The sequence below is a fragment of the Dendrobates tinctorius genome, unplaced genomic scaffold (genome assembly GCF_039654945.1).
Source record: "Dendrobates tinctorius isolate UK_male_01 unplaced genomic scaffold, ASM3965494v1 ptg000211l, whole genome shotgun sequence".
In the NCBI taxonomy this organism is placed as follows: domain Eukaryota; kingdom Metazoa; phylum Chordata; class Amphibia; order Anura; family Dendrobatidae; genus Dendrobates; species Dendrobates tinctorius.
Window position 1 is genome coordinate 9483843 of NW_027361878.1, and position 12974 is coordinate 9496816.

General features: G+C 45.7%; 1 protein-coding gene and 1 long non-coding RNA gene across 2 annotated transcripts in view; one reads left to right on the forward strand and one right to left on the reverse strand.

Moving 5' to 3' along the window:
• Positions 1–12974, forward strand: part of IRF7 (interferon regulatory factor 7) — a 47664-nt gene that overhangs the window by 12933 nt on the left and 21757 nt on the right. Inside the window, exons 7-9 of the mRNA XM_073554403.1 lie at positions 5610–5798; positions 6564–6746; positions 7083–7298. Of these exons, the coding sequence (XP_073410504.1) occupies positions 5610–5798; positions 6564–6746; positions 7083–7298 (588 nt within the window). The remainder of the gene's footprint in view (positions 1–5609; positions 5799–6563; positions 6747–7082; positions 7299–12974) is intronic.
• LOC141058236 (uncharacterized) overlaps positions 1–12974 on the reverse strand; it is a 35091-nt gene that overhangs the window by 3459 nt on the left and 18658 nt on the right. The window lies entirely within an intron of this gene.

Consider the following 12974-nt stretch of genomic DNA (forward strand, 5'->3'; position numbering starts at 1 on the left):
CAGATCCTCTGGGGCTGATGGTGTGTTGCAGCATAGATGGTGTAGCTCCCCACAGGTGAAGCTGTAACCCCAGGGCAGTGTGTAGGCGCAGGCGGTGTGAGGAATGTTGGTACCCAGATGTAGCAGTGCTGACGGTGTTGGCGCACAAAGGAATGGAAGACACCAGGGCTTGTAGTTCCCAAAGCTTTACTCACAGTTCGTGGTACACACTGATGCCTGCCTCCGTGCCGTGTCCTCCTTGGCAGAGACTCAATCAACCTCCCGGGCAAGTCAGGCTTCTCCTCTCCAACACTCCGCCAACATGTACCTTTCCTGAACGACTCCTCTGTTGCGCCTTGTAGTGTGAAGAGCTCCAGTACCGTGGTACTCTGAAGTTCCTCCTGTCAGATGTTCCTAACAACTCTACTTGTATGACAGACAGCTGTAGCCTTTATCAGGGACTCCCTTCTCCGGAGTCCTGGCTCTCTATTCAGTTGCTGTTGTGCCCCAAGTCTTAGATGGGAGTAGTGCATTTACAGCCAACTACTCCACCGGTGTCTGCTGCAGAATCATAAGTGTCCATACAACCTCGGGGACTGGGCCCCGGCCTTGCACAGAGAACCTATAGGCAGAGTTCCTCTTCCAACCCACAACTCCTCTCTGTTATCCTACTCCTTCATTCCGCGCTGTTCATTCTCTCTCTTATGGAAGCTTAGGTTGCAGTTCTACGTCTTTCTCCTTCTGTTTCTTTCCAGTGCCAGCTGACTCAGATCACAGAGACAGCTGCAGCACTCCTTCTCTTCCTCTCCTAGGGAGCTTGTTCCACTAAGACCAGTCCTCAGCCTCTCCTGACTGACTGTCTTCCTCCGCCTTGACCTCCTGTCAGGCTGACTTCCTGTCAGCCTGCTCTCTGACTCAGACTCTCCATCTGACTGAACTCAGACTGATCTGTAATTCTAAACCTTCCCAACCTTTTATATGAATCTCAACTCCACCCACCTCCCAGCACATCTCGTGTTACGAAGCCAGGAACCACGAAAGGTGCTCTGCTACCCTCTAAGCATGGAGCTGCAATCTGGTCCTGCTGAACTATCCTGTGTGTGGGGTGCAGGTGTTGGAGTGAGGAAAGGAGTTCCCAACTTACCTAGTTGGTGGGGCACTACACCTTAGGAGAAGGTGCAGTACCTCTGTGGCGACTGAGCCTCAGGGGCGCCACATACCCCCCAGTTAAACACAGCACGTCCGCGGGCTGCAAGACAACAAAGTTGACAGCAAAGAAACATACAAAAATTTTGTAATGCATAACAAACTTTTCTTATACCAATCTTCCTAGTATAGGAGGTACTCATCTTGAACGTTACAAACAATTCTATCTTAAATCCTATCTAAAATTTTTAATTCTAAGTGCAAATCTCAATTCAAAGTGCTATTCTCTGTAACACATTTTTCTCTCATTTTTCTACTTTCACTGTCTCTTCTAGACGCAAGACGCTGACCGCAAGTACCTGGTCAGTCACCTGTCTACTTTCAATTCTTTATTCATCTCTATATCAGGCATTCCTAATTCTTCTATAAAAGCCATTTCTCAGTTACTAATACTCTTATAAAACACATTATCAAATACTTCACAGTAAAATATTCAACAGTTATTCTTGTAAGTGCTGGTCACCGCTCCCAGCCGGGATCTCTTGCAGTGTCCTTTGAGGTAGACATCATCCTCGAAAAGTGTCCATGCAAAACATTATCTTCGCAAAGTGTCTCTATATGTAAAACCAAGAAAGGGCACCTAAAGAGGTGCAACTATTTACAATAAAAGTTTTTGGATCACTCCAAGTTCATGATCGCTAGTTCAAAATTGAAGAACGCTGCCAATACAAAAACTAGGCAACAAAAGTGCTACCAGAAAAACATGATAACAAAAAGGCACAACTGGTGCAAATAAACCCTCCTGGGTAACGAGAGTTACTTTAGGTTACTAGTGCTGTTTCCTCCCTGGGGTTCTGGAAGCTGAACTGGAACTGTTCTCATCCTGATTCTGATTTCTGGTTGCTAACGGGCCTTGAAGCTGTGGCAAGGGGAACCCATGATGTATCTCAATGCCCATCAACTCTCCTTCAATAGGTGATCCCGTTGCTCTGGTATGAGGTCTAGCTCCTACGGCCTCTGCAGTGTGTCGGTGCTGATGAGCAACTGCCTGGGGACTTGGCAGTGCAGGGATCCCAAGATCACTGTCCCAAAACGATCCAGACCCTCCTCTGTCCTGTAGATGTCGGATCGGGCATGCCGACTCCAACCGTACCCCCAGCAGCAGGGTCCTCCTCCTCCTCCCCATCAACCAATTAGGAAGGCCGGGATATATACCTGGGAGTTCCCGGCGGTGCGGCCTCTGCTCCGGTGCAGGCATGATGGCAACGGGTGCTGCCCGGAGAGACACCGGGGATGGCGGTGGAGCCAATAGCAGTTACGGTTCTGCGGGGGGTCGCTGGCGGATCCTGTGCAGCCGCGCCAGGTCCGAGCAGGAGCTTCTCTTCCTCCAATTCAGCTCCCTGGGCTGTATACAACTCCTCCGGTATCAGCGGAAAAGAGGGGACAGTATACGCTGCCGATGGCATGGCAGCGGCTCCAAGCTCCGCAAGGCCTGCCAGGAAAAGATCCGGTGCAGCAGCGGCGGGTACCAGTGTCGCGGGTACCACAGATGTAGGCCCTTCCTGGGCGCGCTGCAGGTTTAATGTCCATAGCGCTTCTCGCCTCAGTCGCAGGCGGCGCGTCAGCTGGATAATCTCATCCTCCAGCTGTTGGTGATTCATCCCTGAGATCGGGTCGGAGCCTTCAGCCATGGCGCCAGGGAGATCCGTTTCCCCTCGCTCTGCAGGCCTCTTTCCTTCACTCTCCAAAATGGGGTTCTGGCGTTCTTCTTCCTGCCTCGGCCCCTTTCCCGCCACTGGCTTCTTCTGCCCCTCCTTCCGGGGGCGGCGTCTTCTTCCAGCGCCTCCATACCAAGCCAGTATATGAACCCCTCGGGGGGTGGGCCATGTCGCTGTCACATAGTAATTCAGGCAGGGAAGGCCCAATACTCTCCGCGGTCTTTTCCTAGGACCTCCCATCTCTTCACGCCCTTCTTCTCCGCACCAGCGGCCATTTCTAATGTCCATTTTACAGTCTATCAAATCAGGTCTTAGGCACATTTTCAAAAGTATAAAGTCCAACAAATTTCAGGGACACAGAACCCGATGGTATCAGGTCTCGTCATCCTGTTCGTGACGCCACGTTGGGTCGCCCCGTTCCAGGGCTGTGGGGTACTCGGTACCGGGTCGGTGTCAGGGGAATGTATCATGGCAGCTGTGACCCAGTCCGTGGCCCTGGGCGCCCAAATCAATGGTGGATTGTGATATAGTTTATGTGATAGTTCGTGACACCACCTGTGGTGTTTGGCAAGCAAGATGTTAAGCCAACGCTGCGTGCAGATCCTCTGGGGCTGATGGTGTGTTGCAGCATAGATGGTGTAGCTCCCCACAGGTGAAGCTGTAACCCCAGGGCAGTGTGTAGGCGCAGGCGGTGTGAGGAATGTTGGTACCCAGATGTAGCAGTGCTGACGGTGTTGGCGCACAAAGGAATGGAAGACACCAGGGCTTGTAGTTCCCAAAGCTTTACTCACAGTTCGTGGTACACACTGATGCCTGCCTCCATGCCGTGTCCTCCTTGGCAGAGACTCAATCAACCTCCCGGGCAAGTCAGGCTTCTCCTCTACAACACTCCGCCAACATGTACCTTTCCTGAACGACTCCTCTATTGCGCCTTGTAGTGTGAAGCGCTCCAGTACCGTGGTACTCTGAAGTTCCTCCTGTCAGATGTTCCTAACAACTCTACTTGTATGACAGACAGCTGTAGCCTCTATCGTGGACTCCCTTCTTCAGCGTCCTGGCTCTCTATTCAGTTGCTGTTGTGCCCCAAGTCTTAGATGGGAGTAGTGCATTTACAGCCAACTACTCCACCGGTGTCTGCTGCAGAACCATAAGTGTCCATACAGCCTCCGGGACCGGGCCCCGGCCTTGCGCTGAGAATCTATAGGCAGGGTTCCTCTTCCAATCCACAACTCCTCTCTGTTATCCTACTCCTTCGTTCCGCGCTGTTCCTTCTCTCTCTTATGGAAGCTTAGGTTGCAGTTCTACGTCTTTCTCCTTCTGTTCCTTTCCAGTGCCAGCTGACTCAGATCACAGAGACAGCTGCAGCACTCCTTCGCTTCCTCTCTCTTAGGGAGCTCGTTCCACTAAGACCAGTCCTCAGCCTCTCCTGACTGACTGTCTTCCTCTGCCTTGACCTCCCGTCAGGCTGACTTCCTGTCAGCCTGCTCTCTGACTCAGACTCTCCATCTGACTGAACTCAGACTGATCTGTAGTTCTAAACCTTCCCAACCTTTTATATGAATCTCAACTCCACCCACCTCCCAGCACATCTCGTGTTACGAAGCCAGGAACCACGAAAGGTGCTCTGCTACCCTCTAAGCATGGAGCTGCAATCTGGTCCTGCTGAACTATCCTGTGTGTGGGGTGCAGGTGTTGGAGTGAGGAAAGGAGTTCCCAACTTACCTAGTTGGTGGGGCACTACACCTTAGGAGAAGGTGCAGTACCTCTGTGGCGACTGAGCCTCAGGGGCGCCACACATGTAATTGCTGGATGCATGGAGGAAATAGGAGCTGTTGGATCCTAGGAGGCATAGTCAGCTCTGCTACACAGTTCAGAGACTTAATTTCCCCTGTAACTGTGGCTAAGATATCAATCCTAGTTACAGGGGAAAGTGGATTAACAAAATAAAGTATTTAAATGTTGAAATTCCCTCCAAAGGCCTTTTATGGTCTTATTGGAGGGCACAATATGTGAAATAAAGAAAAATAGCAAGTAGATAAAAAAATAAAAAAAAGCCACTGCCAATCCAAATCATTGTTACTAGCCCCGCTCCCATCAAAAAAAAAAAATGTGACAAATAAATAAAAATAATAATTACAGAACGGGGAACAAATTTTAAAATATATTTTATTGGTCCTTTGTGGTCATGAAAAAAAATAAAAAATGTAAAAATAAAACACAGACACGTATTCTTTGTTTTCCCACTGACATCACCTGATACTGGCAAAAAAAATGAGAAAAGAGAATATGAAAATAAAATAAGAGTTAAGCTACATTAATACCAAAAAGGAATCAAAAATCATTTGAATATCTAACTGAAATTTTTTTTTGCAGCTTTTTTAAATTGTACAAAAAAACCCTGAAATTTGCCTCGTCAGGAACAGGGGTAAATGGCCTGGTCTTGAACTGGTTAAAGAGACAAAACTATAGAATAATTGCATTACTTTCAATAGTTGGTGCAAAATACACAGATAGGGAGCTTATAGTTAAAAAATGACCTCTCACATGTCATCCGGCATGTATACTGCATTATTCAATCACTTACTGGGTCATGTTCCGAAATAAGAGCAGAATAGACAATATATAGATTTAGCTGGTAAAAAAATGGTGTAATTGCTTTGCACTTTTAGCACGTATAATAGGTTATTCATAAGAACTACAAAAATGAACTTGTGAACAATGTGATGCCAGCTAGCAGGAAATTATATGTATTTTTTATCTCTACAGACATAGAGCAAGTACTAAACCTCTCCCAAGAGGGGTATCTACAAAGGGAGCCACTTGTGGATCAAATGTTCAGACCGTCCATACATGAGCAGTGGACAAATTCACAACAGATGGAATCTTGTATTAATGGCCATGAGCAAACCGCCCACGAGGAGCCATCCATCCATATTCCACTGTTTGGTGAGCAACGTGAGTACTTATAGAGTTAGTGAGGAACTTTTGCCATAACTCATAGCAATAAAACCTGTATTCCTTTACTCCTATGATTCTAGCAGCTTCTTGTGCCACAATGTCTGTACAGCAGAATATGTTTAATTATTCAATTATTTACTTCATATGCAAGTTGTAGCAATTGTACAAGTCAATATTTACCCTTTTAACAAGCCTTGCCACATGACCTAGGATAAGAAGCCAAACTAGATGCTCCATTTGCAGACACGTGTTTCAGGGTGTTTGCCCCTCATCAGAGCAAAGCAAGAAGTTTGATTTGGCTGGGAGAGAGGCCTTGGGTTGGGAGGTCTAAAGGGGAAAAACTCTCCAAGCTAACGTAAGGAGACCTTTAGGCCATGCAAAGCTCCTCTGGATATTTAAGAATGCAAACAGTCTTTTCAGAGAGGAAGAGGACTGGGCCTCTAGCACCACCTATTAGATGTAGCAATCCTAAAAGTCAATATCGACCTTTTAATAAGTCCTGCCACATGATAAGTGGCACTGTCTTCTTCTGCTCTGAAGTAGATATTTGCATATTTAAATTCCCAAAGAAGCATTGCATGGCCTATAAATCTCCTCACTCCTACTTGGTGCTCTCCAAAAGAAGAAATGTTCTCCCTTTAGATCCTCATTTACTTCAATAATACAAATAGGATAATTATTAGAAACATTTTTAATCATTTTCTGAAACCAAAGAAAATTATACCTTACACCATCTATGAAGAAATATATATTTTTTTACAGGTATACAATATCAAATGTGTAACATTTATCAGAATGGATTCCCACAAGACGTGGCTGTAAACCAAGGCTTCCAACAGATATCTGCAGTCCCGCAGTTCCAACACCCTCCTGTAATTCTTAATGGTTTTTTTTCAGCATTGCATGAACCGCAGGTCACTCAGATTAACGGGTACCATCAAGAAAGTGAGTAACACCCATTATACTCTTCTTATAAATATCTTAGTAGTAAATCAAAATACCAGGCAAAATATTTTTTTGCAACTATCCATTGCCACAAAATTTTGTGACTTTTCAAAGTTTTTATGCCACTTTTCTGGGGTAAAAGCTTTGATAAATCAGCCCACTTTTGTCTTCTAATATATGCAGGAACATATTGTATGTCTTGAAGTTTGTGGATCTGCTTTTTTTTTTCTTTAGAGATTTCATCAATGCTCATACCTTAACCTTATTACATCATCTAATAAACGCATGATTTAAAAAGACATGACCACATTTCTGTGATTTGTTCCTCTTTTATAGGAGCACATGACCTAGCGTACCCGTCTGCCAGCAATGGGTGTCAACAGGCTACGCCAAAAGTAAGACAAAGTACTAACTCTTCTCCACATTATTCCTATCACACCAACAATGAAGAGAGTGCAAGATCATCACCAGTGGGTCCTGTTCCACCTCTGGTTAATGGATCTGGACCTACTTCTTCACCACAAACCCAAGCTACAGCATTGAATTTACAAAGTAAGTGAAAGGATTTATTGCCATATTCCGGTGTATCTTCTTGATTGTATTTTAGAATTAATATATATATATATATTTATGGAAAAAAGAATGAGACATGCTGGATTTAAGTGACATAATGGGAGTTTGTGAGGGTTTCCTCTAGCAAGGTACCCTGATTTTCTCTGGCTGACAGGTTAAATTTAGCATCTTATAGATTGCATTTTAGAATTTTTTTTAAATATATATATATCTATAGTTATGGAAAGAATCAGACATGCTGGATTTAAGTGACACAATGGGAGTTTGTGAGGGTTTCCTCTAGCAAGGTACCCTGATTTTCTCTGACTGACAGGTTAAATTTCCCCATTATGAAATTGGACCATTTGTATGTGTTTGAGATGGAAAGTATAGATCATGAGGCCCATAGTTGACAAGGACTTGCTGAGGGCAAGGCAAGTTTTAGCGTCCCCTAGACTGTGAACTCTAAGCATAGAATCATAGAATGGTAGAGTTGGAAGGGACCTCCTGGGTCGTCGTGTCCAACCCCCTACTCAATGCAGGATTCACTAAACCATCTCAGACAGATGTTTGTCCAGCCTCTGTTTGAAATCTTCATTGCAGGAGAACTCACTAAATCTTGTGGCAGCCTGTTCCATTCTGTTCCTCCCACCAATCCAGTTCTGAACCCTTTTATTTCGTAAGCACATGTATTGTAATTTCAGGTAAAGACTGATGTAATTATAGTTTGCACTTTGATTTTTTTCTACTATATGCTAAAATGTTAAAAAATCAAAAGTTATACAATGTTAAAAAAATTTTTTACATAATAATTTTATTACCCTAGCCCTATCCCTAACCCTAGCCCTAAAGTCTAACCTGAAACCTAAACCTATCCCCTAACACTAGTTAAGGTTAGAAAAAAATGTAAAAAGAAAAACATGAAGGCAGCTCTTAGTGATGATAGAAGACAACACAGAATTATGTCTACGCTACTTAATTCAGTGCTGTCTTCATTCATTAGCTACTCACCTTCTGTCATCTTTATTGGTGCGCAAAGCAGAGTAGCGGAGATGAGTTTGTCATTGACTACTGCGCTCCGCATAGCAAGCAACCGAGATGATAAAGCTCACTTCTTTTTGCTGAACTTTGTCATTTCTGTCTCTGTCTATGCGGAGTGCAGCATTTAATGAAAAATTCATCTCACTTTGGAATAGGTTGACTATTGGACTAAAAAAAAAAGGAATTTGTCATCAGACTCTGGGTGAGATTGCATGGTGCATCTGGCAACACATGGACAAAACTCAACACTTCCGTGGTGGTTAGTGGCCACATGATTTTGTTTGCAAATCATGGAACTATTGGCCATCGTGAATTGGAGTTTCCTCTGCCCCATGCGGTGTCACACAAAAAATCTACTAATTGCCTATGGCTTTATGCATGGCTTGTAAGAGGATGCTCATTCACATGCACAATGCTCCATACTCTCCATACTAGGGAGCCACTGTGCTGTACAGCTCAGTGTGCAAGGCTCTTATCTAACTTACTGACTCAGTGACTAATTATGTGACTAATTGTTTTTCGTTTAGGCTACTTTCACACATCAGGTTTTCGGCGTCAGGCGCGATCCGGCGTCGTGCCGGAACGCCGGATCCGGCAAATGTTTAGTAAAACCGGATGTGACGGATCCGGTTTTCTGCCGGATCCGTCTTTTTCTTGACAGACAAAACCGGATCCGTCTCATCCGGTTCATCCGTTTTTCTATCCGTTTTTCGACGGATTACGCCGGATCCGGTTTTTAAAATTGACCCTTGTGGCCTTCCGAACGGGATTGGCTACTGGAAAACTATATATAGCATGTTCCTACAGCCCTTCTTTGACAGGTTGTAGAGGAGAAAGTGCAGGTTGGAGAGAAGAGCAAGTTACTGGCGAAGATGGATGTTGTCATTGGAAATATTTTGAAGAATTTGGCGGATTTTACAGCGGAGGCGAATCGTTTGAGGGTGATTGTTCTGGAGAAGGAGAGAGCGAGACAGCAGCGCATCAGGCATCGTAGACGACGTTTGTGGATCCACCCCATCACAGCCAAGAGAATGACGCGTGGGGTCTATTCTACACTCTGCATGGACCTTCGACGAAACCCGGATACATTTTTTGGATATGTTCGGATGAAAATGGAGAATTTTGATTACTTGGTGGAGCGCATTGCACACCTCATAAGAAAAGCGGACACCTATTGCCGCTTCTCTGTTTCACCCGCAGAGCGTCTGATGGTGACTTTAAGGTAAGCCACATTTATTGGATGTGATCGCATCAGAGCACACTTTCACTGCAATCTTGTTGGTGGTAGTTTGTATCTCCAAGTGTTAGGTCAGTTTTGGTATGTAATGCTGTGATTTAAAACTAATTTATTGTTTTTTAATTCCCCACAGATTTCTTGCAACTGGAGAATCCCTTTCGTCACTGCATTTCCAGTACAGACTCGGGATTTCCACCATATCTGGAATTGTGAAGTACACATGCCGTGCACTGTGGGACTCCTTAGCTGAAGAGTTTTTACCAGAGCCCACAACAGAGAGGTGGATTGAAATTGCTGACAAGTTTCAACAGATATGTCAGTTTCCGAACTGCTTGGGCGCTGTGGACGGGAAACATATCCGCATTGTAAAGCCAGCCGGATCGGGATCGGAATATTTCAATTACAAGAAATATTTTTCAATTGTCCTCATGGCCATCGCTGACGCGGAATACAAATTTATTGCTGTTGATATTGGGGCCTATGGCCGCTCCAATGACTCTCAAGTTTTCAAACTGTCTGCCATGGGGCGTAAACTGTATGGAAACACCTTCCAGTTCCCACCACCTAGACCGCTGCCGCAAACATCTGGTCCACCTATGCCATTTGTCTGTGTAGGGGATGAAGCCTTCCAGCTGTCAGAACACCTTTTGAAACCGTACGGTAGCAGAGGATTGACAAGACCAAAATGCATTTTTAATTACCGCCTCACAAGAGCAAGAAGAATGGTTGAATGTACCTTTGGTATTCTGACAGCCAAATGGCGGGTCCTATTGACTGCGATCAACCTCAAGACAGAAACTGTGGACGAGGTGATCAAAGCGTGCGTGGTACTCCACAATTTTGTTATCTGCAAGGAACCCATTTCCATTGAGGACACCTCTGAAGAAACCACCTTGCAAGATTACCATGACATTACCACTAGAAGTTCTGTGACGGTTTCAGTAATGAGGGACAATTTTGCACTATACTTTATGTCACCTCAAGGCAGAGTACACTGGCAGGATGACAGAGTGTGAAAGATTTGTGCCCTAACCAAACTTGTGTACCTTCTGTACCAACAGTATATACCTTTGCCAACCAAAGTTGGCTATCTTGTCATGGTCTCTATTTTTAGCTTTAGGCCACAGGTGTGTACCTGGTTGTGTTTTATGCAAAGTATTTCACCTTTTAACAAAAGTTGTGTACATTGTTAGGAAATCACCAACAATAAACACAACTTTTTAGGTGAAATACTTTGCTTCAAACACAACCACAACACAACTGTGGCAAAAAGCTAAAATTTACCCACAGTTATATACCTAGTTTTGAATACCATTTCACCTTTTAAATACCCTGTATTTAACCTTTTTCGCCGCAGAAAGAAATGACAGACAACCAGTGTAAAATAATTTAACTTTTATTGAAAAATGTTTTTTTTAGTAAACTTTTTTAAAATTTTAATAAACTTGTTTAATAAAGCTTTGAAACCATAAAACTGGTCATTTTTATTTAAATACACACATTATAAATCTGTGTAGTGTGTGGTGGAAATACTGCTGGAGGGGCTGCGGGACACTTCGACACTGGGAGTGTGGAGAGAGGACTGGGATCGTGGTGGGGAAGGAACAGTTAGAGGTGAAGGTGTGGAAAAAACTACAGAATGGGTGGACATGTGGGAAGCAGAAGAAGTGGTGGGTGGTGGAGTGGAGGGTTGGGCAGGGACTGTAGGAGCAGATGATGTTGATGGCAAGTTGTATGGGGAAGGAGTTTGGTACGGGGCAGGTTGCTGGAAGTGGGGAGATGTCTGGTACGGGGCAGGTTGCTGGAAGTGGGGAGATGTCTGGTACGGGGCAGGTTGCTGGAAGTGGGGAGATGTCTGGTACTGGGGAGGTTGCTGGTACTGGGGAGTTTGCAGGTACTGGGGAGGTTGCTGGTACTGGGGAGGTTGCTGGTACTGGGGAGGTTGCTGGTGCTGGGGAGGTTGCTGGTGCTGGGGAGGTTGCTGGTGCTGGGGAGGTGGATGGTATGTAATAGGAGGGGGAGGATGGAAAGTGGCTGGGGGGGGTGTAGATGTAATAGGAGGGGGAGGATGGAAAGTGGCTGGAGGGGGTGCAGGTGGAGGAACTACTGTGGTGGGAGGAGGTTGGGAGGTAACTTGCTGGAGAGCAGCGTGGCATGAATGCATTACATGCATCTGCTGGGCAGGAGAGAGCATTTCCATGCGCTCCACAACAGACCTGAAAAAGGTGTGGTTTGGCGAAGATCTTGCTTCTGAATGCATGGTTTGCAGAAGTGTCTTCACCTCCAGAATGCTGGAGTTGATCTGCTGATAGCCTGCGGAGATTTGCTCTGACAAGACTTTTAGACAGTTCTGGAAAGATGCATTCAGATGCAAGAACTCTGGCGCATAAGTCTTTTCCTGACCCCTCTGCCACTGCGGCCCAGTACCCGCAGGTGGACTAGAGGTGGCAGGGGCAGAAGGGTGGGGTAAAGGGAAAGCGATCTCCTCACCAGCAGCTTCATGTAATGTAGGCGGCCACGATGCTCCTGTGCTGGTGGATGGGACAGATGGGTCGAATGTGTGGGAAGGCTGGGAAGGTGCAGATGTACCGGGGCGGTCGAAGTGTCCCTCGGTGCCGGTCTCCTCAGGGATCGCCTCAGAAGGGTCCAATCGTGCAGGCTCCCGAGTGCTGCTCACCGTGCTGTGGAATAAAGAGAAGAAAAAAACAATTAAAATAGTGACATGGTATGGCCCTGGCTGAAAAAAAAAAGTTACATCTAAACATTTTTTTGTCACATGTGGTGTGTAATATTTACCTTCTGGTGAGCATTGTCTCCCGGAGGAACGACAGGGCTCGTGCGTACTTGTACTTGCTCCTGCGTCCTCCAGATCCACTCGGGGCCCGCATCTCTTTATTGAACTCCTTCTTGAAACGATCCCTAACAGACCGCCACCGCTTCACAATTCTCTCCCCTGAAACGAGAAAGGACAAAGTGGTTAGTATACAACATCAGTGTTTCCCAAACTCCAGTCCTCATGGTCCCCAGGGGTCATGTTTTCAGGATTTCCAAAGTAAATAGAAATCCTGAACACATGATCCGTGGGGACCACGAGGACTGGAGTTCGGGAAACACTGGTTTAAATCAAGCAACCGGTACTGTATATACTTACGCTCTTTAATCTGGGCCCGAGCTTCGAGGTCCTCCCAGCGGTCCACAAGGAGCGAACAGATTTCCTCCCAGAGTCGTCGGGTAACGATCAGGTCAGCGTGGCGGCGGTCAGCCATATTCCAGAGCGGCTCCCTTTCTCTGACGAGATCGATGAGGCGGTCCACATCAATCCCTCCATCCTCACCGTCAGAGTCGGGAGCACTCTGTGAAGGCTGTTAAAGAAAAAGACAAAAATAACATAATTAGCC